The sequence below is a fragment of the Erinaceus europaeus genome, chromosome 5, assembly GCF_950295315.1.
Source record: "Erinaceus europaeus chromosome 5, mEriEur2.1, whole genome shotgun sequence".
NCBI lineage: Eukaryota > Metazoa > Chordata > Mammalia > Eulipotyphla > Erinaceidae > Erinaceus > Erinaceus europaeus.
Window position 1 is genome coordinate 15,124,138 of NC_080166.1, and position 25,884 is coordinate 15,150,021.

The window sequence follows — 25,884 nt, forward strand, 5'->3', positions numbered from 1 at the left end:
AAAATGCTTCCCCAAGATAGAATCCTTTATGGGTGGAGAAATTAACTGTTGAAATTGTCACCCTCACACCAAAATCCAGGATGATGCCAGAATGAAATGTCTAAGTCTAATCAAGTTCCATTTTCTATTTAAAATATTGATTGGTTGATTTTTATGAAAGATGGAGAGTCAGAAACCAAAGCACCGTTTAGCTCTGGCATAGGGTGGTGCTGAGGACTGAGCTTGGAGTTTCTGGAGCCTTGGGCATGCAAATACAGTAAGGGAAGACATTTTGTTGAGGTCTGAAAGGAGTACCTAGGGGGACACAGAAACTACTGCACCATGCCAGAACACTTGTTCCCCAAACACATTATGTGCCTGGGGGAAGGAAACTGTTGCACAGGAAATGGGAGTGGGAACAGGTGTGGGTGTGGCTTAGAAAGGAGGTGAAGGTGGGGCTTAGATGTTCATAAGCTATACTTATGGGCATGGCTCTCTGCCTACTGGGCCTGCCATCATGTGAATAAGGGCTCTCAGGATCTCTCTCTCTCTCTGTCTCTGTCTCTCTCTCTCTGCCAGCATGTGCACCAACATGTGGGTGTTCTCAGTTTTCCTGAATAAAGTTTGAAATTCCTGAAAATCATGCTTTCTCCTCAATTCTTTATTGAGCTTATGTGTGACAAACCTTTAAATATGTGGAGAACTGGGCCCCAAGTTCTGCCCCCCCCTCCCAAATAATTTGGACTAAACAGTCTTCCCAGTCAGCTTTTGAATTTTCTGAAAATGATTGTAATCTTGGATATAATGGAGATCCCAGGTCAAATAAATATGATCACACTTGTTATTGACAATTTCTCATCTGCTGACTAAAAAGAGAAAGTGAATTCTCTAAAGCCTAGGAATGTGTTAATAATCATGTAAATTTTAAATATTTTCTAGTAGGTAATTATGTGAGAATAGTATGTTTTATAGCGTTAAGACACTCTAGCTATGCAAAGAATGCCAAAAACATAGCTGTTTTTCTCTGGGGGTAGGGAGGGCGGGGAGAACATGAACACTTTTTTCCCTCATAGCTTAAACATTGCTGGAAATTTTGCATCTATAGTAATTATACTACAGCATCGAAAATATCCAAAGCAGCTCCACACACATTCTCAGCAGTCACATTTTCTTCTGACTACATCTCTGACTGGTTTGTACAGGTCCTTATTTTCAAACCACAGTCGCTTACACTTCAGAGAGTCCTAGTTCCATGACACTGGCCTTTCAAAGTCAAAATTTACAAACCCCCTCCCCCCACCCTGCACCCTCTGATTACCAAAACCTTTGGGCAAGATGCTTTCCATTATAAGTTTGTTGTCTTTCTGCTCAAGAACTCTTGCCATAAAAAGCAAGGTTTCTTTTCTTAGCTTTAGCTCAAGCTTAAGAAAACAGATCTATAAAACATTGCTAGTGAAAGAAGAAATACAGAGGGCTCTTTTTTTCTTCTTGTTTTATTTCCAAATATTTTCTTTTAATAGCTCCACGTGGTATACACACACCCTGAGCTTATTCAAGGGATTGGTAGTTGGAAAGTGGAAACTGATTTAGACAAAGTGAATCTTGCTCTTTTTTTTTTTTTTTACCTTAAGGGAATTACTTTTGGAACCCCAAGGTTCTTGTTGGGCATATCAACCAGAAGGTGACACACCCAGGATCAGACTGTCATAGCTGAGACTTCTGTCTGAGAACAAAAGGCCTGCTTTGATCAGCCACCTGGATCAGTCCCATAAGGGTAGAGTTACTGTGGTGGGTTAATGAAGTTTTTAAAGAGGAACATGAAGCTTATCCAATATCAGGGTCTATGACTAGCCCAATACCTAGTTCTTCATGTGTAAATATTGGTTTCTCCTTGTTAACCTGTTTCTGACTTTGGAGTGAACTCAGCATGGATTCTCTTTTGCCCTGTAGGTCTTCTAAGAAGCACTTCTTTCCAAGAAGCAGTCACCCTGCTGGGGCACTCACATTGTCCTAAGACCAATGCAATGCACACAACAGCCTCTCGGAATGGAATATGCAGTGCAGTTTGATTTGGCCTGCAGAGAGAGTAGATACAAAGGAAAACTGTTGAGGGATATTGATGTCCAAGGAAATGTAAAATGACCTCAGAAACAAAATGAACGCGTCCTGGATTCACTAGTCTCTTAAGGACTTCATTTTGTGTTGAAGTAATGACTTTTTAGTATTGTCTATTTTCTTATATATAATAAGGTGATAATGATGTTATACTATTTATTCTGTAATGAAAAGCAGGAAGTTTCAACCCTGAGAAAGAGTGCTGCTACTCGAAGAGGAGGTACCCTTCTCAAAAAGACCAGGACATGTATTCTCTTTTTGATTGAGTATGCTTTCAGAATCTCAAGAAACACTTGCTGGTATTCCTTTAAAAAAATAATAAAGCAGGTCTGAAGCTAAAAGTCATTGACAGTAAGTAATATTTAGTTAGCATTTAGTTACATCTTACAGCCTTGTTTTCTGTTCATTTTTTGTTTATTATTTAATAATTTCTCATCCAAAAGTCATCGCGTGTTTGTGGCAAGTGATACTGGCTTTCTGAGTAAGGACATATCTGGGTTTCAAAGAACAACTTCAGTATACTTTAAAACAAAAACATTAAGTGAATACTAGTCCAGATGGCCAGTAGAAATGGCAAAATTCTTAACAGTACTTGGAAATATCTTAAAATTGGGAAGTGTTTTAAGGCAGAAGAACAGGGAAGTAAGTCAGGTGAACTTGGCGTCTGTGCTTTGCTCTGTGTAACTAGGATAGTTGATGAACGAAGTCACTGAGACTTCATGAGCCATCAAGTCTCTCTTTTTTGTAAACTAAGACTGCACCCACTTCATGGAACTCTTAGGATGAGTCTATGAAGAATGATACTGTTATTAGTCAAAGTATAAAAAAAAAAAAGGAAAAGAAAAACAGAGACAGAGAAGGCAAAAGTAGAGTGTGAAAGAAAGCAGAACGCCAAATCTTTCTTCAGTGCAGTGGGGACCAGGCTTGAACTTGGGTTCCACACATGGCGAGGCAGGATGCTGTCCACGTGAGCTATTTCACAGCCTCTGCAGAAGTCTTTAGAGGGGGAACCCCTAAGCCTTTCTTCCTGCTGTGGAGTTCTGTCTTAGGCACACATTATTTTGCATTCCCTGGTGTGGTCCCACCTTTATAAAGTCCCTACCATTCGTCTACATAAACCTTTGAAATATCTGTCATGTCCAGCCATGGATGGGGAAGTGTGAACAAAAAATTCATATTGCTTTGATTCTTGGTGAATAAAAAACGACCATTGCACATATGTGAGTAAAAGAATATTGTAGTTGTGAAAGCTCCTCGCCTCACTGATTTAATAACGTCCTTTTTTAACATGGTGAGCTGCTTTATCCTTCAATTTTCTCCTTAGTTTTTGCCACTCAAGTCTTTTTTAAAAATATAATCTTGGGGCCCTGAGGTGGTGCACCTGGCAGAGTGCACATGTTACAATGTGCAAGGACCCAGGTTGGAGCCCCTGGTCCTCACCTACAAGGGAAAAGCTTTGCAAGTGGTAAAGCAATGCTGCAGATGTATCTCTCTCTCTTTCTGACAATCTCTATGCAATAAATATAATAAAACATTTAAAAATATAATCTTAATTTTTTATTAGATAAAGTCAGAAATCAAGAGGGAAGGGGGAGCTAGAGAGACAGAGAGACACCTGCAGCACTGCTTCACCACTTGAAAAGCTACCCCCTGAAGGTGGGGACCAGGATTTTGTACCTGAGTCCTTGTGCTTTCTAACATGAGTGCTCAACCAGGTGTGCCACCACCCACACTCCCCCCAATTCTCTTTTGCATTCTTTGCTCCTTCCTACTTGCCAACTGCTCTTTTTTTTTTTGCCTCCAGGGTTATCACTGGGGCTTGTGCCTGCACTACGAATTCACAGCTCCTAGAGGCTATTTCTTCTCTTTTTTGTTGCCCTTGTTGTTTATCATCATTGTTGTTGTTGTTATTGTTGTTCTTATTGCTGGATAGGACAGAGAGAAATCGACAGAGGAGGGGAAGACAGAGAGGGGGAGAGAAATAAAGATGCCTGCAGACTTGCTTCACTACTTGTGAAGCAACTGCCCTGTAGGTGGGGAGCCAGGGCTCGTACCAGAATCCTTACACTGGTCTTTGCGCTTCACGCCATGTGCACTTAACCTGCTGTGCTACCCCCAGGTCCCAGCTCAATTCTTTCTATGGTGCACTGTTGAAGGGTGGGGAGGCTAAGGAGACTCTCTCCCATAGTGTCTAGTTTGCTGTGGCCTCATTTCCAAAGAATTGTATAGGAGATCGTATTTTCAGAAACTTCAAACTTGTATCCAGGAAAAATGAAAGCACGCATACAGGATGACACATGGGCATCCAGAGAGGCCCCAAATAGTGGTGAAGCTGGTCTTTTATGTACTTCTAACACTCTGCTTTCACTTCCTTTCTAAGCGACTTCTAAACCTATTGCAACTTCTAGGTGTCCTTCCCTTCCCCCCTTTTTTCCCTAGATGGAAATAAGGCTTCCTTCCTCAGGTGCCATCCAAATTCTTTTCCTTCTCAATGAGGGGACAAAACAAAGGTTCCTAGTCACAAAAGTTCTGAGTCCCGGTAAAGCTAGGTGTTCATCGCCCTCTCTGGTCCCTATCTTCCCATAAACAGTGCCAGATACATTTTGGTGATGCCCAAGGGCTCACCCTTCATTCTTCTTCCTCAGTATCTTGTCTTCTGGCTGGGAATCTCATAAAAGTAAAACAAACAAAAATGAAGGAATGAAGGAATAAGTAAATAAATAAATAAATAAATAAAAGCATTCATTAAAAGGAGAAAAAAAAAAGATTATCACCTAACAACACCTTGATGTCAGATTCTGAATCAACAACTTTCAGTTACCAGGATTGGAAGGCCTTGCTAAATCAATCCCAAAACACTGATTTTTTTTTCCTTCTATCTTTTTCTATTACATGCTTATGGCTCTTTTAAGAATAATAAATCCATTTTTTCAGAGCAAGGAGAGAATTCCCCCCTCACCCCAATTCATACCTCAGGGTACCTGTTGGCAGCCTGATCTAAAAGGTCTACTTTTACTAACTTGTGGATCCTTAGTTGTTGTTCAAGTTCCAGGTAGGATGTCAGTTCTAAGGACTTTTAGCTTCCCTTCCCTTCCCTTCCCTTCCCTCCCCTCCCCTCCCCTCCTTTTTTTTTTTTTTTTTTTTTTTTGCCTCCAGTCATTGGTGCTCAGTGCCAGCACTAGAAATCCAAATCCATTGCTTCTGGATTCCCCATCCCCCCTCCTTTCCATCCCATAGGACAGAGAGAAATTGAGAGGAGATAGGGTGATAGAGAGGGAGGAGAGAAAGATAGTCACCTGCAGACCTGTTTCACTGCTCATGAAGCATCTACCCTGTGAGTGGGGAGCAGGGGCTCAAATGTGGGTCCTTGCATTTCAGACTGTGTGCTCTTAACCAGGTGTGCCGACACCAGCTTCTGGTTTTAAGCATTTCTGATTGGGACTTTAGAGCCTCAGGCATGAAAGACTTTTTGCAGAACCACTAAGCTGTCTCTCCAGCCCCAAATTAAAATATATATCCAGATGTAATTGGACACACAGTCCTCTGCATACAATGTCTCTCCACTATGTGCACCTGCAAGGGAGGACTTGTCTCCTTCATCTGTGTGCCCATTCAGAGTCTCACCTAGATCCCACCACTCAGAAACTATTCAACCAATGCACCACCAGGAATGTTCTCTACTTGGTCTTACACCCTTCTCTCAGTCTCCTCTTGGCTGTTGTTGAACATATTTATAGAAACAACCTGGAGGAACCAGATGTTTCAGGTTGAAGAAGTTGGCACACACCAGTGTTTGATCAACGTTTCAAATTTTAGGCCTTTTTTTTTCCTTCACCTAATTTAGACTGAGGTCATACCCACACTTCATTTAATATGAGTTGACTAAGAGGATATTCAAAAAGACACACATACAAAAATAAAAATAAAAAACAATCACAGTCACATACAGCACACATGACATAAGTATCCCTGAGCCAAATTCTTGATGCAGTTTGCATATCTGCTATTAGGAATTAGGCACGCCTCTTCTTACTCCTAATAACCATCAAACATGAAAACTCATAATTGTTTTAAAAAATAGAATAACACTTTGGCATTGGCCAGGGGTGTCGGAATGGCTCTATTTAAGTTTAGATGTCTAAGATGGAACAGAATTTTCCTTTTTTTTCTTTTTATCTCTTTCCAGAATTGATTCACACATCCATTCCATTGATATAATCAGAGCTGACTTTTTCTTTACAATGCAGGAAAGACAGTAATATTTATTCACTGTTCTCCAGAGAACTCACCAATAGCTTTGCAAAATTTGGGCAAGGAACAAGTCTTTGTCTTGAAGAGATGAGACATGTAGATTTTCACCAAGAAACTTGCAATCTATATTTTTCATCATTCAAGTTGGACTTTGCATGGCCTTCTTAACCGTTTTCTATCTCCAGTTGTCAGATAACACTTGCACAGTATTGGCCCATGAACAGTTAGAGAATTCCAACCTCTGCATCTTTGAAAATGCAGTGATACTGTAGTATTGAGTTTAGGTCTTAGAGAAGAAGCTTCTACATGGTCTGTTTACAGCAAATACATAAAGAAATTCAACTTTTAAGTGAGAACAAGTTTACAAACGTGAAAAAGCACATTGATTAATCAGGATGTTACCAAAACAGAGCAAATTCTTAAACTTCCTTAATCATTGACAATATGTTTGTTCCACTGTAGTGTAGATTATTTACAACTTCTTTTAATATGCAAAAGAATAGGGGCTGGGTGGTGGTGCACCTGGATGAGTGCACATGTTACAAGGCACAAGGACACAGGTTCAAGTCCCCCGGTCCCTACCTACAGGGTGAAAGCTTCACAAGTGGTAAAGCAGGGCTGTAGGTGTTTCTTTCCTCTATTACCCCTTTCCTTCTTGATTTCTTGCTGTCTCTAGCCAATAAATAAATAAAGATAAGAGAGGGTCAGGTGGTAGCGCAGGGGGTTAAGCGCAGGTGGCGCAAAGCACAAGGACCGGCATAAAGATCCCGGTTCAAACCCCGGATCCCCACCTGCAGGGGAGTCGCTTCACAGGCGGTGAAGCAGGTCTGCAGGTGTCTATCTTTCTCTCCTCCTCTCTGTCTTCCCCTCCTCTCTCCATTTCTCTCTGTCCTATCCAACAACGACGACAACAACAATTAACTACAATAATAAAACAACAAGGGCAACAAAAGGGAATAAATAAATAAAATAAAATAAAATAAAATAAAATAATCCCGGTTCGAGCCCCCGGCTCCCCACCTGCAGGGGAGTCGCTTCACAGGTGGTGAAGCAGGTCTGCAGGTGTCTGTCCTTCTCTTCCCCTCTCTGTCTCCCCTCCTCCCTCCATTTCTCTCTGTCCTGGCCAACAACAGCAGCAGCAATGACAACAATAATAATAACAACAAGGGTAACAACAAGGGCAACAAAATGGGAAAAATGGCCTCCACGAGCAGTGAATTTGTAGTGCAGGCACCGAGCCCCAGCAATAACCCTGGAGGCAACTAAATAAATAAATAAATGTAAGAGTAATATATACAAAGTGTTTGTTATGCATAAGATGCTATTCTAACTACAATGTAAATATTAACCCATAAACACATCATCCCTGTAACTGTGCTGAAATGCTGGAGAAAACTAGAGACTAAGGAAGTTGAGAAACATTTTATTCTCTCTGTCAAATCAAACAGCAAAGGGAAAATGAGTAGAACTTAGTATATTTAATATTTAAATATTGTTTTCCTTTTTATTATTTCAGGCAGGCTTCATTTTCCATTCCACATCAGATTTAAATTTCAGGTATGAAAAACTGTTCTTGTTCTTGAAAAGATGAATTTTATAAGATGAGTAGAAAGAGAATGGATTACATTTTTTCTTCCCCAAACATCATTTCTTGTTTCTTTTCCAACCTTGAAATTTATCATTTGCCTCTATCTTCAAGCCGCCAAGTGAAAGAAGAGTTCCTCTTTATTCTTCTCATTTTATTAGGGAGGGGACATTCACGATTTTTCTTTTCCCTGTGATAGGCCTTAGGGGGTTTTCTACCATCAAGCACCAGGACCTCAAGACCTATTCATCCCCTTCCCCTTCCCCTTCCCCTTCCCCTTCCCCTTCCCCTTCCCCTTCCCCTTCCCCTTCCCCCTCCCCTCCCCTCCCCTCCCCTCCCCTCCCCTCCCCTCCCCTCCCCTTCCCTTCCCTTCCCTTCCCTTCCCTTAGTTCTTTGCTTTGGTACAATCAGGTAGCATAATGGTTATGTAAAAAGACTTTCATGCCTGAGGCTCTAAAGTCCCAGGTTTAAAACCCCCACTCCAACAAAAGTGAGAGCTGATGTTCTCATATAAATGAATACATCCTTTTTGTTTGTTTGTTAGCTGAGTGGTCCTGTTAGGGGTCTGCTTAGGGAAAGACTCCTCTGAAAGGTGGACATTAGCAAACCCTCCCTCTGGGCCCTGCAGGTAGCCAGAAAGAGAGGCCAGAAATCTATGTCTGCATCCTGACCCAGCATCTCCCTCTCAACCAGAGGGCTGAGGCCATAAAATGCAGATGTGATCACTTCTGGCTAGAGTAAATCTCCTTAGGGTCTTGGCATCCTGGGAACCCACTAAAAAGTTAGATGAGGTAACTTCAACCCTGTCTATGTCTGTCTGCCTGTCTGTCTCTCTCGTGTCTACATGCCTCTAATGCATTTATTTTTTTCTTTTCTTTAGCCTTGCTCTGTGTCAATGAACACTCGTTTCCTGTTTCCCTGAAGCATGTCTGTCTCTCAGTGACTCTTCCATGTAGATATCAGCCTAGAATTCCACTAAGGGAGCTCTGAGTGTTCCTCTGTGCCCTTTGCCCTGTTCTCTCTTGCTTCCCTGCTACAGTGCCATGGGTTGATGGGTATTTATTTCTTTGTGGTCTGCTGGGTAAAGGGACACTTTTAGATGAGCTGGGATACAGTTGTCAGGAGGAGTTAGTTCCTGAATCACCTGTCTTCTAATTCCTTCACATTCAGCTGGTTCCTTGGGCTAAGCCCATCCCAGAAGGTGGGGTTCTGCCCAGAAATCAACCCAACGCAAAGTTTCACAGGGACTGGCTTTAAAGTGGGCTTCTTCTAGTGGCGTTTGGGTGCAATGTTTCACATCACCGGGTCACGTAAGCTCAGTTTTGGATTCTCTTATTTTTCAAAATGTACATCATACCCTTCTTAGGGAGCCCTCTTTTAAAATGGAAATTAATAATAACCTTTGTCCAATTCAGCTGTACGAGTACAACCAAACTGAAATATTTTGGAGGATTTTTATTTTTCATTCCAACCTCATAATATGTCCCTATACAGATGAGACCTTTCCAATTTTCAAACTGACTCATAACCCAACTATTTCATAAGTCCTGGCCTATATTTTTCTTTCAAAAGTTATCTAGATGTTTACCTTTGTTAGATACGCCTCTTAACAGCATTCAAATCAAGATTGAAAAAAATAACTCTGGAAGTTAAGTTCCTAACTATAGCATGTGGCATTAATTAGGGAGAAAGCTCCCACTTAATCCCAAGATTATTAAAATAAAATGCTTGGGGTGAAGGTTGGGAACTGGGAGGGGGAAATGGAGACATCTGATATGCAGCCAGACCTTCCACCTTCTGCATCCCCCCCAAATAATCTTTCATGTTTCACTCCAATTTTTCCAACACCATCTGTTAAAGAGACTCTCCTTTCCCCATTTAATAGCTTGGGCACCTTTGTCAAAGATTAGATGTTCATAGGTGTGGGGTTTTTTTTCTTAATTTTTCTTGTTGATGAATTTGGTGAGCTCTTTATACATGTTGGTGATTAGCCTCTTATCTGATGTGTGGCATGTAAAGACCCTCTCCCATTCTGTGAGGGGTCTCTGTTTGGGTGATGCCTTCTTTTGCTGTGCAGAAGCTTTTTAATTTGATGTAGTCCCATTGGCTTATTTTTTATTTAGTCTTCTTTGGAACTGGATTCATATCATTGAAGATGACTTTAAAATTTAGACAGAAAAGAGTTCTGCCAATATTATCTTTTAAGTATTTGATAGTTTCGGGACTAGCATCCAAGTCCTTGATCCATTTAGGATTTACTTTTGTGTTTGATGAAATATAATGGTACAGTTTCATTCTTCTGCATATTTCATTCCAATTTTTTCCAACATCATTTGTTGAAGAGATTTAAAAAAAAATTCTAGTCTATACTCCCAGTGGAGGAGAAATGTGAGGGGAACATGACCAGAGGACTCTACTCCAGTTGTATCCGATTCAAAGAGAGAAGAGGAAAAACGGAAGGACATTTGGATGTCGTTAATAGGTGTAGGTGTGGGAAAAATTAGGCAATTATATATAAATATAGATAGATAGCTATAGAAATATTAGTTAACTCAGATCTGCAACATTAGGAGAACTACTTTAACTTATAATGGAGGGAACAGGGATACAGAACTCTGGGGGTGGGAACGGTTCAGAGTTGTACCCCTGTTATAAAGTTTAAATCACTATTAAAGTAAAAAAAGAAGAGAAAAGACAAACAGGGTGAGAGGTGAGAAGTGAGGCTTCTGCAGTGGAATGCTGTTTGTCACTTCTAAGTATTTTCAATTATTTTTACATCACTCTGTAATCACATCAGCTTTGACAATTTGCACAAAGCAACACTTATGTGGAGGATGTAGTAAAATGCCTTGGGCAATTGCCTTCTGAAGGGAAAGATTTGAACTTTAAAAATAAACCTGTGAAATACTGGTGTATTTGCAAATATTACAAATTGTAGCAATTATCCCCAATTTGGCAGTCTTGAAGAAAGGTAAAGCCAATTTTTACAATCATGGAGGAGTACTCAGTGTATGTTGCCAAGTGTGGTGCAAAAATCCTAGAGATGGGAGAATGACCTTGGCATTGATTCTACTAATTGTGTGTGTGTGTGTGTGTGTGTGTGTGTGTGAGTGTGAGTGTGTGTGATAATGAGATTGAGTGATGTGATCTGACACTGGCTTTCTCATAGTCTCATTCTAGTGCACCTTGTAGAGAAATCACATGTAACTTTTAAATTAAAAAATACAATGAAAGGGACTATTTGGTATTTGAGACTCCCACCACACGGTATTACGGTGGTGGAATAAATGACTTAAAAACACTGCAGTTACTGAAGAGTCTGCTTCCGGGACACTAGTTAATCCACTGGTGTCTATAATTCTTCCACGTATGCTTAAAGTGTTTTTATTGTCTTTATTCATTGGATAGAGACAGCCAGAAATTGAGAGGGTAGGGGGAAATAGAGCGGGGGAAGAAAGAGAGAAAGACCTGCAGCAGCCCTGCTTCACCACTACCAAAGCCTTCCCCCTGCAGGTGGGGACTGGGGGCTTGAACCCCCATCCTTGCTCAGCGTAACGTGTACACTCAAGCAGGGGCGCCACCTCCCGGCTCCCTACATAAGCTTTTGAAGTTAGGTTTTGAGTAGACACTTTGAGGAAGAATTTAGGCTTCAACAAATACCCATCACTATTTTTCTAAAGAACTTCATTTTCAACTGAACACTTTTCAAGAGTTATCTCCCTAATTTATCTTCAGATTATGAAATAGAATTCAAATGTGCTAATAGGGTCAATGGATGTATATGCTGATAAATGTTACCAGAAATTTCAATAGCAATGATGTTCTCCTTTCTTAGATCCAGAAATCAATACTGCTTCAATTTCTACCATCATAGCTTTTAGTTTTATTGACTCATTTATTATTTGAATTGGAAAATGTGTGGTGTATTCTAGTGTTTGTTGATAAGATGTTAGGGTTTATATATTTGATTTTTTATATAAACCTAATATCATTGGATTTATTTGGCACTCATGTGAATCCAGCAGGGAATTCATAATTCAGTTGCTGGGGATTGTAAATGCATTTCACTAAGAAGAAAAGATTGAAATCTAAAGGAAGTGTTTCTTTTGTTTAATTACATTATCTGCCATCCTTTCTCACGGTGAATGAATCTGCTCTTAGCATGAGAGAGACTATATACTTTTGCACTAGGGAAAGGAGAGTTTTTGTTTTTGTTTGTAATTCTTTTTAAAAAAAACACCTTGAACCCAGGTCCTTTAGCATATCCTAGTGTACTATGTGTGCTTAATTGGGTGCACCACTGTCTAAACTCATTATTTTATTTTCTACACTTATTTTTATTTTTCTGACAGAAACACTAGAGAGGGAGAGAGGAAGAGAGAGACATCTGTAGCACTGCTTCACTGCTCATGATGCTTTTCCCCTGCAGGTGGGGACGAGGGGCTTGAACCTGGGGCTTTAAAAACAGGTTACTATGCTACCTGTGCACTGTATGGTGTGTGACACCGCCCAGCCCCACGACTTTGTATTTCCTGTAATTCTCAGGACCAGGGTCAAATATGGCCAGGCCAGAGCCTGAAGACACAATGTAGCGACATTGTCTCAGGCATCCTTAAGGTACCAGAAAAGATAGCATTCTCATCCCAGACCATCCCCATGAACATTCTGATCAGCCCATTCAAAGACCCATCTTTACCAATTCCATTTTTAGGAAGAGCTTAACAGGGTCTGACTCTCCCCCCACCCCTGTCCATTAGTGTTTCTTTTTATGACTCTTTTTGTGTGAGCTTCTCTTTCAAGCTTCTGAATTGGCCCTGACTGGGCCAGATTTAAGGCGTTTACCCTCCCAACCTTGTCTGATACAGCCATACAGCCACTTTCCCTTTTAATCTATTTTCCCTTCTGATGGCTTAGCCCCCAGACAACTAGATAAAGCATGACACAAACTCTTTGCTACAAAAGTTGTCTTGCCTTTTTTTGGTGTGTGTGTGTGTGTGTGTGTGTGTGTGTGTGTGTTTCTAGGCCTGACTCAAGTGCTGTTTTCTTCAGGAGCTACTTCCTGAGCTCATCAACCAATGATAGAGGCTTCATTTAAACCATGGCAGCCCTTTCTGTCTTAATTAAGCTATTTATTTCTCTTCCTCTTTACTAGGCTCTAAGCTCATTGAGAGGTACTCTGATTATCTTGTCACAGCTATTTTCCTGGCAGCTACAAATGCAGCTCACAGCTTAAGTGGTATTCAGTGTGTATTTGTTGGGGGAAAAAAACAAACAGGACACAAATAAAGGCTTTAAATTTAAGAGCTTGAAGTCTTTCTTTTTGCTTTCTGTAGCAGCAAGCTGAGACTACATAAGACCCTAATATGTATTTATGCTCAATTTAAACGACCCTCTGAAAACATGTGTTGATAGGAAAAAGCTGCATTTACCCATTATGGCACTGTAGTTTATAAAGCACTTTTACATGTATCATTATTAAGATTTTAAGATTTTATGCCTTAAAGTAGGCCAGTCACTTTTTTTTTTCCTTTCTGCTTTTTTGACTGACTTACTAAGGCCTACAGGAAAACAGTAAGTAGCCCTGGGAAAGGCCTGCTAGTCTTCTGATGTTTGTCAACAACACCAGATGCAAGAGGAAGCTGTCCAGGTAATCTCCATTTCAAAGGGTCAGAGGAAGAAGGAACCAGCAGGGTTTGTTCTCATTAGCCTGTGAGGGAGCTCACTGAGTAGGAGAAGTGGGGGTGGTGAGGGGGTGGCAGAGGGGTAGGGGTCAGCCTTCTAGATCCTCCGAGTCAGAGGGTACAGACTGTTTCTGAGCTTGTCCTCTTCATGCTGAGTGAGATTGTTCCATCCTGTGGCTGTGTTGAGGAGGAAATGACAGGAAGTACCTGGGGGGACAAAGACACTGCTGCACCATGCTGGAATGCATGCTGCACAGAAAATGGGAGTGGTGACAGGTGTGGCTTGGGAAGGTGAAGGTGGGGCTTAGGTGTTTAAGCATGGCCTGTGGGCAGGGCCTGCTCTCTGCCTATGTGAGCAAGACCTCTGGGGGGCTTCTCTCTCTCTCTCCCTGTCTCTCTTTCTTTCTCCAGCTTACCACGTGAAAGTCATCAATTTAACCAACTAAAGTTTAAAAATACTGAAAATCATGCTTTCTCCTCAATTCTTTGTTGAGTTTATGAATGATGAACTTTTAATGCTGGGGAAACAGATTTGGCCCATAAATCCCCCCCCTCCAACAAAAAACAGCTGGATCACTGAAATGGGTCATTTCAGAGACTGGCTCATGTCCTCTGGACTTTAATGCAAGGATGAAGGGCTCAACCCTTGTTCTTGGAAGGGCTCACCAGGATGAGGAATTGAGAACAAGCCATCCATTTTAGTACAGGTGCTCTCCTACTCCCCTTACCATTCTGACCTAAGCTTCTAAGGTCAAAGTAAAAAAAAAAAAATCTATCATATTTATTTAATAGAGACTGAGAGAAGTCATGAGGGAAGGAGGAGGTAGAAAAGGAGAGAGACAGCGAGGCATCTGTGGCACTGGTTCACTGCTTGAGAAGCTTCACCCCCTGCAGATGGGGGACCAGGTGCTTAAATGCTGGTCCTTGTGAATTGTAACATGTCATACTCATCCATGTCCACCACTGCCCAGTCCCCAAAATAGTCTATTATTAAAGGTGAACCTTAGTATAATAGCCTAAATCATAACATTACAACTAGACAGACTTAAAAAAAAGAAAGAAAAACTCAAACTATCTGATAATGATTCTATACGTGGTGGCATTTTCAGAAAGACTGATTTATTTATTAAGGTAAGAGAATCAGAGCAACACTCTGGCACAAGCAGCACCAGGGATCAAATTCTAGACCTGAGCTCTGCTCCCCAAGGCCTGTGCACTACCTGCTAAACATTTTCCTGGCCTAGACAACAGAATAGACAGGAAAAGTGATGTCTAAGTTGCAATGTGTTCTGCTTATATGAGTCCCTTAGTACTTCAGTTCAATGTCACATATATTTCTCCTGAAAAAATGTAAAGAGTTTTCTATCATTTTTGGAGACTTCTGTAAGAGATTCAGTCACGCTCCATGGGGCCAGTTGGTGGTACACCTGGTTCAGCACACATTACAGTGTTCAAAGTTCAAGCCCCTAGCCCCCACATGCAGGGGGAAAGCTTCACAAGTGGTGATGCAGGGCTGCAAGTGTATTTCTGTCTTTTCCCCTCTCTATCTTCCCCTTTCCTCTCAATTTGTCTCTGTCTCTAATCAATAACAAATATATATATATGTATGTACATATATATTAAAAAGAGACCTAGCTCTACTCCAATCCACACACTATATGCTAAGCATGATACTTGGTTTTCTTGCCTCTGAAATTAGCTAGATCTTTATCTTTAAATAGTTTCACCGAATCTCTGTCACATAAATAATTCATGCTCAGTGCTGAAAAATTCATTCAGATAGAGACTATCATAAAGGGCATAGATGATTATTGATAATCTTCTCACTTACAGGCAATCATCTCAACATGTTTAATGTCTATCTTCCGAAGCACAAATCGGTAAGTAGACTGACTAGCAGAAAGGAACAATTATATTTTGGGGTATTGATCATTTTGAACTATTTCTGGGATATGCAAATGCTTTGACTTCAGGATTTGGTAATTCATTTTACAGAAATGAATGGTTTAATATCTGACACATCGTGCAGCGAACTCTAAATGCTGACAACCTGTCATTAAACTTCTCAGAAGTTTTGTTTTCTCTTCTGTGGAGCAACTTGCTATTACTGATTAAAATGTACTGATCTACTCTTTCGGATTCTAGCAAAAAAAAAAAAAAAAATTAAAAGGAAAACCCAATATAACTTTCCATCTGTGCCTGATGGCATAAGTAGGATTGAGTTGAGTTGTAGTCTTTGGGCAGCAGGTAGGTATTTCTCCTATGATTCTGCTTTGAATGATGACTTAGTAAGAGTTAACTCTCTATTCCATAAGCCGCATTTCCAGCTGTAATAGATTGTAGCAGCACTTACTGGAAATGTGTGTGTGTAGGGGGATCTTCTCCTTGAAAGGAATCTTTTTAAGAACTCAGAATTTAGATTAATACACACACACACACACACACACACACACACACACACACACTATGGAATAAAAATACATTTCATATATGGAAGATAGCACGTTCCTACAATCCATCAATAACCCAGGTTTTAAAAAAATTTTATGTATGCATTTCAATGAGAGAAAAAATACAGAGGGAGAGAAAGAGAGAGAGAGAGATCAGAGCACTGCTCAGCTCTGGCATAAGGTGGTGCTGGGGACTGAACCTGGGGCCTTGGAGCATCAGGCATGAAAGCATTTTTGCATGGTCATGATGCTTTCTCCCCAGCCCTCTTTCCAACTCTTTTTATAGCCTTTATGCTTACACTGCCTGGTCTTCACTGTGTGGGTTTGAATCAATAGGCAGTTAGGTCTCCTATTTTAATTGTTCCTACAGTAAAAATGGTACCAAGGTTTCTCTTTTTCTTATTCAATTATTTTCAATAAGCCCTATGTTACAATTAAACAAATACTCCCAACGTATATTTAAGTACAACATCTATTCTATAACATGCTGTGTGAACTCTCCATCCGTGGTCAAATACTTAGCTTTTCCAAGTGCTGACAGGCCTTCCTCTGCCACCATACCCGATGAACTCAACTCCCGCCAGCTGCAAGTTTGATCACGCCTCCATATGGCTGTGAACCAAGCGCATTGCATTTGAATTTACCTCTTTGGCATAAAGTGAAACAAAGAGATATAATCTAGCTCATCCCACACCATCTCATGCTTAAATATAATATGCAAGATTTAATACTTGACCTATCACGACTGGATAGCTCTGCCTTGAGCAGCTGGTTCATTCTGGCTAAATGGAACATTAGAAACACTGAAAAGGATGTCTAATGTCAGTACTATTTAAATGGTCCCTACGGACAAAGGCATGTGCAGGGTTTTAAAAGTACAGATTGAAGGCTGGGCAATGCCTCACCAGGCTAAGGACACACATTACCACACACAAGGGCCGAGGTTTGAGACCCTGTTCCCCACGTGCAGGGGGGACGTTTCATGACTGGTGAAGCAGGTCTGCAGGTTGTCTGTCTTTCTCTCCTTCTCTATCACCCCTCCCCTCTCAGTTCTGTCTTGTCAAATAAAATAGAAAACAGAAAGAAAGGCCACTGAGAGTGGTGGATTTATAGTGAGTACAGGCACCAAGCCCCAGGGATAACCCTAGTGGCAAACAACCATACACATATATATTTTAATTTTATTTATTTATTTATTTAATTTTGCCTTCAGGGTTATTGCCGGGGCTTGGTACCTGCACTACAAATCTACTGCTCCTGGAGGCCATTTTTTCCCTTTTGTTGCCCTTGTTGTTGTTGTTATTGTTGCTGTTGTTGGATAGAACAGAGAGAAAGGGAGAGAGGAGGGGAAGACAGAGAGGGGGAGAGAAAGACAGACACCTGCAGACCTGCTTCACTGTTCCTGAAGTGGACTTGTGCAGGTAGGGATTGGGGGCTCAAACCTGCATCCTTGCATTTCGTACTTAACTGCCCCAGCCATTTTCTCCCGCCTTTCCTTTCTTCTTCCTCTTCTCCTTCTCCTTCTTCTCCTTTTTTTTTTTTTTTTTTTTTTTTTACCAAAGTTCTGTTCAGCTCTGGCTTATGGTGGTGTGAAGGATTGAATCTGAAACCTTTGGTGCGTCAGGCATGAAAGTCTCTTTGCAGAACCATTATGCTCCCCGCACCCCCACCCCCACCGCTGACATGATCTCAGTGGGTGAGATCAACTATGCAGATTTTGATTCATTTGACATGAGGTGTCAATCTGCACTGTCAGTTCATCTTGAGAGGATGTCATTGTGAGCCTTCCAGATGTTCTGCTCTTGACTTGGAAAGGGGAAACAGACTTTACATCCATTATGAAGTCGGCACAATCTCCCTTGGGTGGTGAAGGACCCATCTCCTCCCTACCTCACTCAGCAGAAGTAACATTCACCTGGTTGGATTTACAAACCTTAGGCTGGCATGTGAAGTAGCTCTGGAATAATCACATTTGCTGAAGGAAAGAATAAATAGGCCCTGGAGATAGAAATTTTCAAAGCACAGTCATGCACCTGCAGAAATGTGCCAATGCTCTGATTCTTGCACTTGGCTGCACGTGGAAGTTCCCTGGAGAGTCTTAAAACAACACTGATGCTTGGTCCTACCTCTCAAGACCAAGATTTTATGGAGCCGGGACACCCCACAGGCAATAGTCTGAAAGCTCCCTAGAGAGCTCAGGTGGCAGAAAGTGGGAGGAACTCTGACTTAGGGAGACTGAACTCACTGTCTGTCCTTAAGGCAGGCTTCAGCTAATTCTAGACATGGAAGCTTCTGTTTTCCTTTTCTTCCTCCCTCCCTTTCTCCCCTCCTTCTATTATTTTGCCACTAGGGTGGTGGCTGGGGCTCTGTGCCAGGACTATGAGTCCACTGCTCCCAGTGGCCATTTTCCTTTCTCTCTCTCCCTCCCTCCCTCTCTTCCTTCCTTCCTGCCTGCCTGCCTGCCTTCCCTTTTCCCTTTCTGTTTTATTTGACAGGACAAAAAGAGATATTGAGAGAGGAGACAGAGAATGAGGCGGGGGGGGAAGAGAGAGAGAAATACCTACAGACCTGCTTCATCACTCGTAAAGCATCCCCCTTCAGGTGGGGAGTGGGGGCTTGAACATGGGTCCTTGCTCACAGTAATGTTCAGTGAGCCCGACCCCCCTAGGACCTTCTAGCATTAACTCTCACACATGCCAGGCTCTTGCATCTATCTCTTCAGCACAGTACACTAGGAAAACCTCTGTGGGTCACTGTTTTATTCATGAACAAGAGCTCTGGCTTTTCAATGAAGAAGACAACCCAAAGTCATTTACAAAATGACTTCTGTGATTATTTGGTAGATGCTCTCCAGTGCCAGTCTCAGCTTTATAAACCACACAAGGAGGTGTGCCATCTTCTTCCGAGACTGGGGGTGCACGGAGAAGAACGGGGACTGCTCCCAGGAGGAAGAAGCAGCACTCTGAATGTGAATCAGCCATGCGCAGGACAAGGGACTTGCACCAGCTGTTGGTGGGGGATTTCAGGCCGCTTCTTGGATTCATGGTCTCCAGAAAGCTATTCATGTGGCCTCTCTCTCCCTTGTCTTTTCCTGTTTGCTTGTCCCACTGAATTTATTGTCAGAACTGCTCCTGATGTCAAGAGACTAGTCTGGGGATCTAAATAGGATCTAAATAGAGGAAAGAGCTGAAGTGAGTCTTGAAGCTGCTCGAGGGTGCCAGAAAATAAAGACCAATTCAGGCGTTTTTATGTGTGTATGAGTATGACACAGAAGGAAATCTGCTTTGCAGTTTGCTGCTACAGGGTCCAATTTAGGGTCTACAAACCCAGAGCACAGATATAATCAAAGGCAGGATTTATTTAGGATACACCAAAGCAGGAACTGGGAAGCAAAGTCTCTTGAATCCCTTCTGCCTGGGAGAACAAAGAGAAGGTGTTGTGCAGGAAATGAGGAGGAAGAGAGGGGAAAACCTCCATCATCTGGCATAACCAGACTCTTTAATTTTTTAAAAAAGTATCTTTATTTATTTATTGGGTAAAGACAGCCAGAAATCAAGAGGGAAGGGTCACAGAGAGGGAGAGAGACAGAGAGACATCTGCAGCTCTGCTTCACTTCTCGCAATTTGTGCTGGCACCAAGACGCAATAACCATGTCGGCAAAAATAATAAAAATAAATAAATACATATTTAAGAGACTGCTGCCTCAGAAAGATTAAAATCACATGTGAATGGGAGCCGGGTGGTAGTGCAGCAGGTAAAGCACACGTGGCACAAAACGCAGGGACCGGATCCCGATTCCAGCCTCCGGCTCCCCACTTGCAAGGGGGGGGGGTCGCTTCACAGGCAGTGAAGCAGGTCTGCAGGTGTCTGTCTTTCTCTCCCCCTTTCTGTCTTCACCTCCTCTCTCGATTTCTCTCTGTTCTATCCAACAACAACGACGGTGGTAATAACAATAATAGTAACAACAACGATAAACAAAGGCAACGAAAGGGAAAAAATGGCCTCCAGAAACAGTGGATTCGTAATGTAGGCACTGAGCTCCAGCAATAACCCTAGAGGCAAAAAAAAAAAAAAAAAAGAAAGAAAAATCTGGCAAGCATTTAGATTTGAATTCTAGGAGGTCTGAGTAGCAGGTGAAGGACAACATTAATATTAATGACTCCCTGAATACTGATACAATACAGATTAATCTCAGGATGGACTCTGGTGGTGGGAACTGTATGGAATTGTACCCTTCCTATCCCACAGTCTTGTCAATCATCATTAAATCACTAATTAAATATATATATTATATATGAAACTTGAGATTGAAAGAAAAAAAATTAATCTCAGTGAGTAAGTGATGACTTTATGGTGAAATCCCCTTAACTTGGGTACTCAAATTGCCAGGCAAGGGGTATTGATGGAAGAGACTAATTCAGAGACACCCAGGGATTGTGGGGCCACTAAGAAGTGAGCCCTGAGGAGTCTCGTTCTTCTCTGTATATCAGGTATGTGTGCAGGTGTCTGACACGCTGTGAAGGCTGAGTCGGACAACATGGCAGCCACTGGGGCAACAAACCCAAACTATTCTATGCATGTTTCTGCCATTTCTTCCTTTCCATTAGCACTGGGGGGAGGAGAGGGCGGGGAGAGTATACAGACAGGTCTGTTCAGAACAGTTTCACAGATGCTAACAAATCACCTTTTGCATTTGCCAAAATAACCACAGGTGATGATTCCTAATTCCCACAAAGGAGCAATTTCACCCACGGCTATAAGCAGACTGCAGAGCGATGGCATCACGGGCGGCAGAGTTCACTCCAATAAGTGTGTTTAGTGACATGCTTATTAGATAGCAGTCTTTAACCCCCCCCCAACAGCACCCCCACACAGTCTAGAAATGTATTCTGTCAATATTTACGATCGCCAGACACACTGGGGTGGCTTGGAGCTCTTTCCAAGGACAGCTGTGCAAATGGTGGCTGTGGAGGACAGACTCCAGTCTGCCTTTGACAATTCCTCCTTATGTCCAAACGCTGGAAAGATGCCCGAGTTTGATAATGTATAAGAATCCAGTTGGGGTTTTGAATATTAAAGCAAGAGGGAGCGTCCATTTTTCTGCTTTCTCTCCCCACTCTCTCATCCCTCTCTCACACATGCGTTGCTCTCTTTTCAGTGACAGTCCATATGGCCATGACTACTCCCTGAGGAATTCCCAGAGCTCTCTCTATTGCTGTCATAAACATCAGGGGTGAAGCCCTGGGTGGAAATGTAAACTTGGATCAAGTTTCCAAAACACAACAGAACAATTGGTGGTCTTGTGGGGGGGGGTGAGGGGGCTTTCATTGGACAAAGCCAGAGCCTGGACAAGGCAGGGCTGTTTATAAGGTCCATCCCTATACATAAACGGTCTTTAAAAATTATGGGAGACCCACACACTTAGAAGTGCAATGGGTCTTTGTTTGAAAGAGCAATCTGTCTGCCTTTGGGAGTGGGAGGCATGGCCTCTTTTCTTCTGTGTAACTTGAGGCAAAACAAAGCACAGTTGGCTAGTTTTGGGGGAAGGTGAGCCGGAGATGCAATCTTACCAGGTAAGGACTCTTTCCTGACACATCCAGTCCTTTTTGGGTTCAGCATAATTGCTAGACCAGCAATTGGTTCTATCACTCTTGAGATGGGCGGGCTTCTAAGAGAAACACATACACACAATGAGGAACCCACACACAGCTTCCTCTTTCCACCCATTTTACTGGAAGAGTACTTTCTGCTTGGCTCCGTTTACAATGCTTGTGCCTTGCTAATTAAGGGACATGCTAGGCCCCTGTTTATGGGGTGAAAAGCCCTGTTGGCAGGCTGGCTTCCCATAAAAGAGCGTAATGAAAGGGCAAAGCAGAGAGCACTGAAATTAGTCTCTGAGTGAAGGTCAAATTAAACTTTGGAGATGTCTTGAATAATATTCCCTGGGATGGAAGGAGGGAGGAGAAAAGGGGAAGGAGGACACACTTCTGAGAAAGGAAATGCCTTTTGGAGACAGGACTCATTTAAGCTTCTCCAATCTTAACAAGGTCCTTGAGTCTAGTTTTACGGCCAGAGTGAGAAAGAAGGAAGGTAAATATGCAAGGCCAACCACAAGGGCCTGGTCCTTCCCTGTGTGTGTTCTCACTGGGAAAATACTACACGTGGCCGCATAGTCAGGCGTGCGCGCGCACACGCACACACACACACACACACACACACACACACACACGAATACAGAGAGCTCAAAATTATTTCAGTTTTTAAAAAATATTTATTTATTTATTTATTCCCTTTTGTTGCCCTTGTTGTTTTATGCTTGTAGTTATTGGTGTTATTGATGTTGGATAGGACAGAGAGAAATGGAGAGAGGAGGGGAAGACAGAGAGGGGAAGAGAAAGACAGACACCTACCTGCAGACCTGCTTCACCACCTGAGAAGTGACTCCCCTGCAGGTGGGGAGCTGGGGGCTCGAACCGGGATCCTTACACTGGTCCTTGTGCTTTGAGCCACCAGCGCTTAACCTGCTGTGCTACCGCCCGACTCCCATTATTTCAGTTTTTAATATTTTCTTTTTATTATTGGATAGAGACCAAGGGAAACTGAGAGGGGAAGGAGAGAATGAGAGAGACACCTGCAGCACTGCTTCACCATGGTGACGCTTTCCCTCACAGGTGGTCACTGAGGGATTGAACCTGAGATCTTGCACATGGTAATGTGGGACTGACTTCATTCAAGGGAACCATGAGTTGGCCCCATTTTTTTTTTGAAGATTCAGCTATTTATTAATGATAAAGGAAGAATCAGAGCATCATTCCGGCACGGGCATTCTGGTATCGGACCCTCATGCAGCAGGGTCCAATGTTTGATCCACTGTGCCATTTCCTATACCACCAGTCCTATTTCTTGACTGTTGCTTTGGCTGAATAGTAGAAGCAGAGCTACACCACCTCCAGGTTGCATTCAGCCAAGCACAGTCCAGCTGTCTGCCTGACTCCATTTTCCTCTCTCTTTTCTGTTTTGTCTGTCAACCATGTCCTCACACATACTTTACACATGCAAGTGCCACTTAAGAAAAGTCAGTTGGTATGAAGACCTCAAATCTCACCTGCTATATTCTTGCCTTTAGGTTCATGATTATTAAAAAAAAAAAATTACTTCTGCTTTGTATCTTAATGCTTTTTTAGCCAAGTTGCAGATGCTTCCTTGAGAGACCTCACCAATGTGTCTTGGAATCCCAACTCCCCAGAGCCCTGCCCCACTAGGGAAAGAGAGAGACAGGCTGGGGGTGTGGATGGACTTGCCAATGCCCATGTTCAGCATGTCCAGGGGAGAAGCAATTATAGAAGCCAGACCTTCCACCTTCTGCACCCCAGAAAGACCTTTGATTCATGCTCCCAGAGGGATAAGGAATATGGAAACTTCCAAAGAAGGTGATGGGATACAGAGCGCTGGTGGTGAGAATCATGTGGAATTGTACCCCTCTTATCCCACAATCTTGTCGATCATTATTAAACCACTAATAAAAAATCAGAGATAAATTATGGCATATCAGCAAAAAAAGAAAAAAAAGTGTTGCTACATATGTAAAACTTTTCAGTTTCCTGTAAAACACCCTCACCCCCTAGCCTCCTCCACCATCCTGCTGCAGGACCTGAAAGCCCTCCCCCACCCCCTGGTCCAGCTGTCAAAACCCCTCACTTGAATAGCGTGTCTCTGCTTTGCTGTGCGTGTGGACTCTCAGGCCCCTCCACACCAGAGGAAGCTCAGGCGATGTGGTCTCTGTCTCTGTCTCTCTGAAAAAGTTAGCCACAAGCAATGAAATCTTGATGATAAGAAAAGGAAAAAAAAAAAGTAGGCTGGAAGCTGTGGAATCTTGTAGGTGGACAGCCCTAGTGAAAACCCTGGTTAAAAAGAAAAATAATGAATACAACCATGATGAGTAAGAATTGGACTGTGAATCTGCCCAGTTCTGGCCCTTCACATGGTCTCAGATATTCAGTCAGGCTCTACAAAAGGGCTGTATGTGTTCACCATCTGGGAGGGCAATCATATTGAGAACAGAAATATTGCTTTGCCTTTCTGTTTTCACTTTGTCACTACTCAGGTAGAAGACAATCTCTGTGTGGGGGACAGGTGGTGGTGCATTTGGTTAAGCTCACATGACAGTGCACAAGGACCCAGGTTCAAGCCTTCTCCTCCACCTGCAGGAAGAAAGCTTCGTGAGTGGTGAAGCAGTACTGCAGGTGTCTCTCTGTCTTTTTCCCTCTCTCCCTCTCCTTTCTCTCCCAATTTCTCTCTGTCTCTATCAATATAAATAAATAACAAGGATATATATGTATATCTATACATATATATTTTAAAAAGAAACAATCTCTGTGTGTGACAGGTGCTTTCTGACACACTTATAAACAGGGCATCTTTATTTGGAACAATTTCTCGAAACTAGTTGGGTCTTAGACTTCACCCACTGGAAAACTGTCTCCAGATGTTACATAAGTGGCGATTTGGTCAGCACTGATGGAGGACTTAGATCTAAACTTGAGACCACATTTTCGACTGGCTGCCAGAATCTTTCTGACAAAAGAGATGTCTGTCTCACCACTTGCAAAGAGGAGTGTTCACAGTACCTAATTTGGGCTTATAAAACCCATTTTTACAACACTAAAGATTGTTATGCATACAATTCTTGATGAGAAACCTATGTGTGGAAAGTTTTATTTGGAGAATAATAGCTGTTCTATACAAGACTGAGAAATGAGTGTGTATCTTATGACCCATTTTCAGTAAGATTAGAGTAAATTAGTAGTATTTTCTTTCCGGGGAAGAAGAAGAAGAAGAAGAAAAAAAGCAAAACAGAAAAGAAAAACAAGTCAACTCTTAAAACCGCCCTTCCCTGATAGTTTGGAGGATGTGTATTCTTTTGAATCCTTCCTTTCTTCCTTCCTTCCCTCCCCCCTCCCTCCCTCCTTCCTTCCTTCCTTCCTTCCTTCCTTCCTTCCTTCCTTCCTTTCCTTTTCTTCCCTACCCCCTCCCCTTTCTTAAGCCAGAGCATTGCTTAGCTCTGGCTTGTGGTGGTGTGGAGGATTGAACCTGGAGACCTTGGATCCTCATGCATGAATGTCTTTGCATAACTATTATGCTATCTTCGCTGCCTAACTGAATTCTTTATTACCATTTTGTCAGTTGGCATCAATACCAGGACAACAATTACAATATTGAAAACAGGGATAAAAATATGCTGGTGATTTCTATCTTATCTGTTTGAGTACATCATAATATATAAATGATAAATATGAAAAATATGGTTTTAATTACCCTGAAGAATTTTTCAGCTACTGAGAGTTGGTTGCCATCTTGAACAAGAACGAAACTAGCAGAACAACTTCCTCTATCCCACACATCATCATCATCATCATCGTTATTTTACAGAGTGACATTCAGCTTGTCCAGAAAAGTAGTGACTGTGGCCAAATTATCTGTGCTTTAAAGATAACATCTGACAGTGGATAATATTAATTTAGCTCCTGGCTGCTCATAAGTAGGGGCCTCCTTGCAAGGAGGTTGTGTGGTTTGGTGGCTAAGAATGAAATTTCCAGAAACAGATGGTTTAGGAAAGTTACTTTATCTCTCTGTTGATAAATTTTTTTCATCTGCAAAATGGAAAGAGGAGGAATATACCAACATTAGTAAAGTTGAAATGAGCATACAACAAAGACATGTGGAGGGACAGAGGAAGGACTCAGTGATGTTATTATTTTAATCATTAAACACAAATAAAATAACTTTCCTTGCCCCATAGGATTTGGAATAGATGGTGTACATG

General features: G+C 42.0%; 1 protein-coding gene across 3 annotated transcripts in view; it reads right to left on the reverse strand.

Moving 5' to 3' along the window:
- FBXL7 (F-box and leucine rich repeat protein 7) overlaps positions 1–25,884 on the reverse strand; it is a 418,405-nt gene that overhangs the window by 13,618 nt on the left and 378,903 nt on the right. Inside the window, exon 3 of one of the 3 annotated variants that reach the window (XM_060191160.1) lies at positions 24,221–24,262. The exons of 1 other annotated variant lie outside the window; for it this stretch is intronic. In XM_060191160.1, coding sequence (XP_060047143.1) covers positions 24,221–24,262 — 42 coding nt within the window. Of the gene's footprint in view, positions 1–13,737; positions 13,824–24,220; positions 24,263–25,884 lie in introns of those variants that run through there. One more of the 3 variants, XM_060191162.1, reaches the window with a different exon arrangement.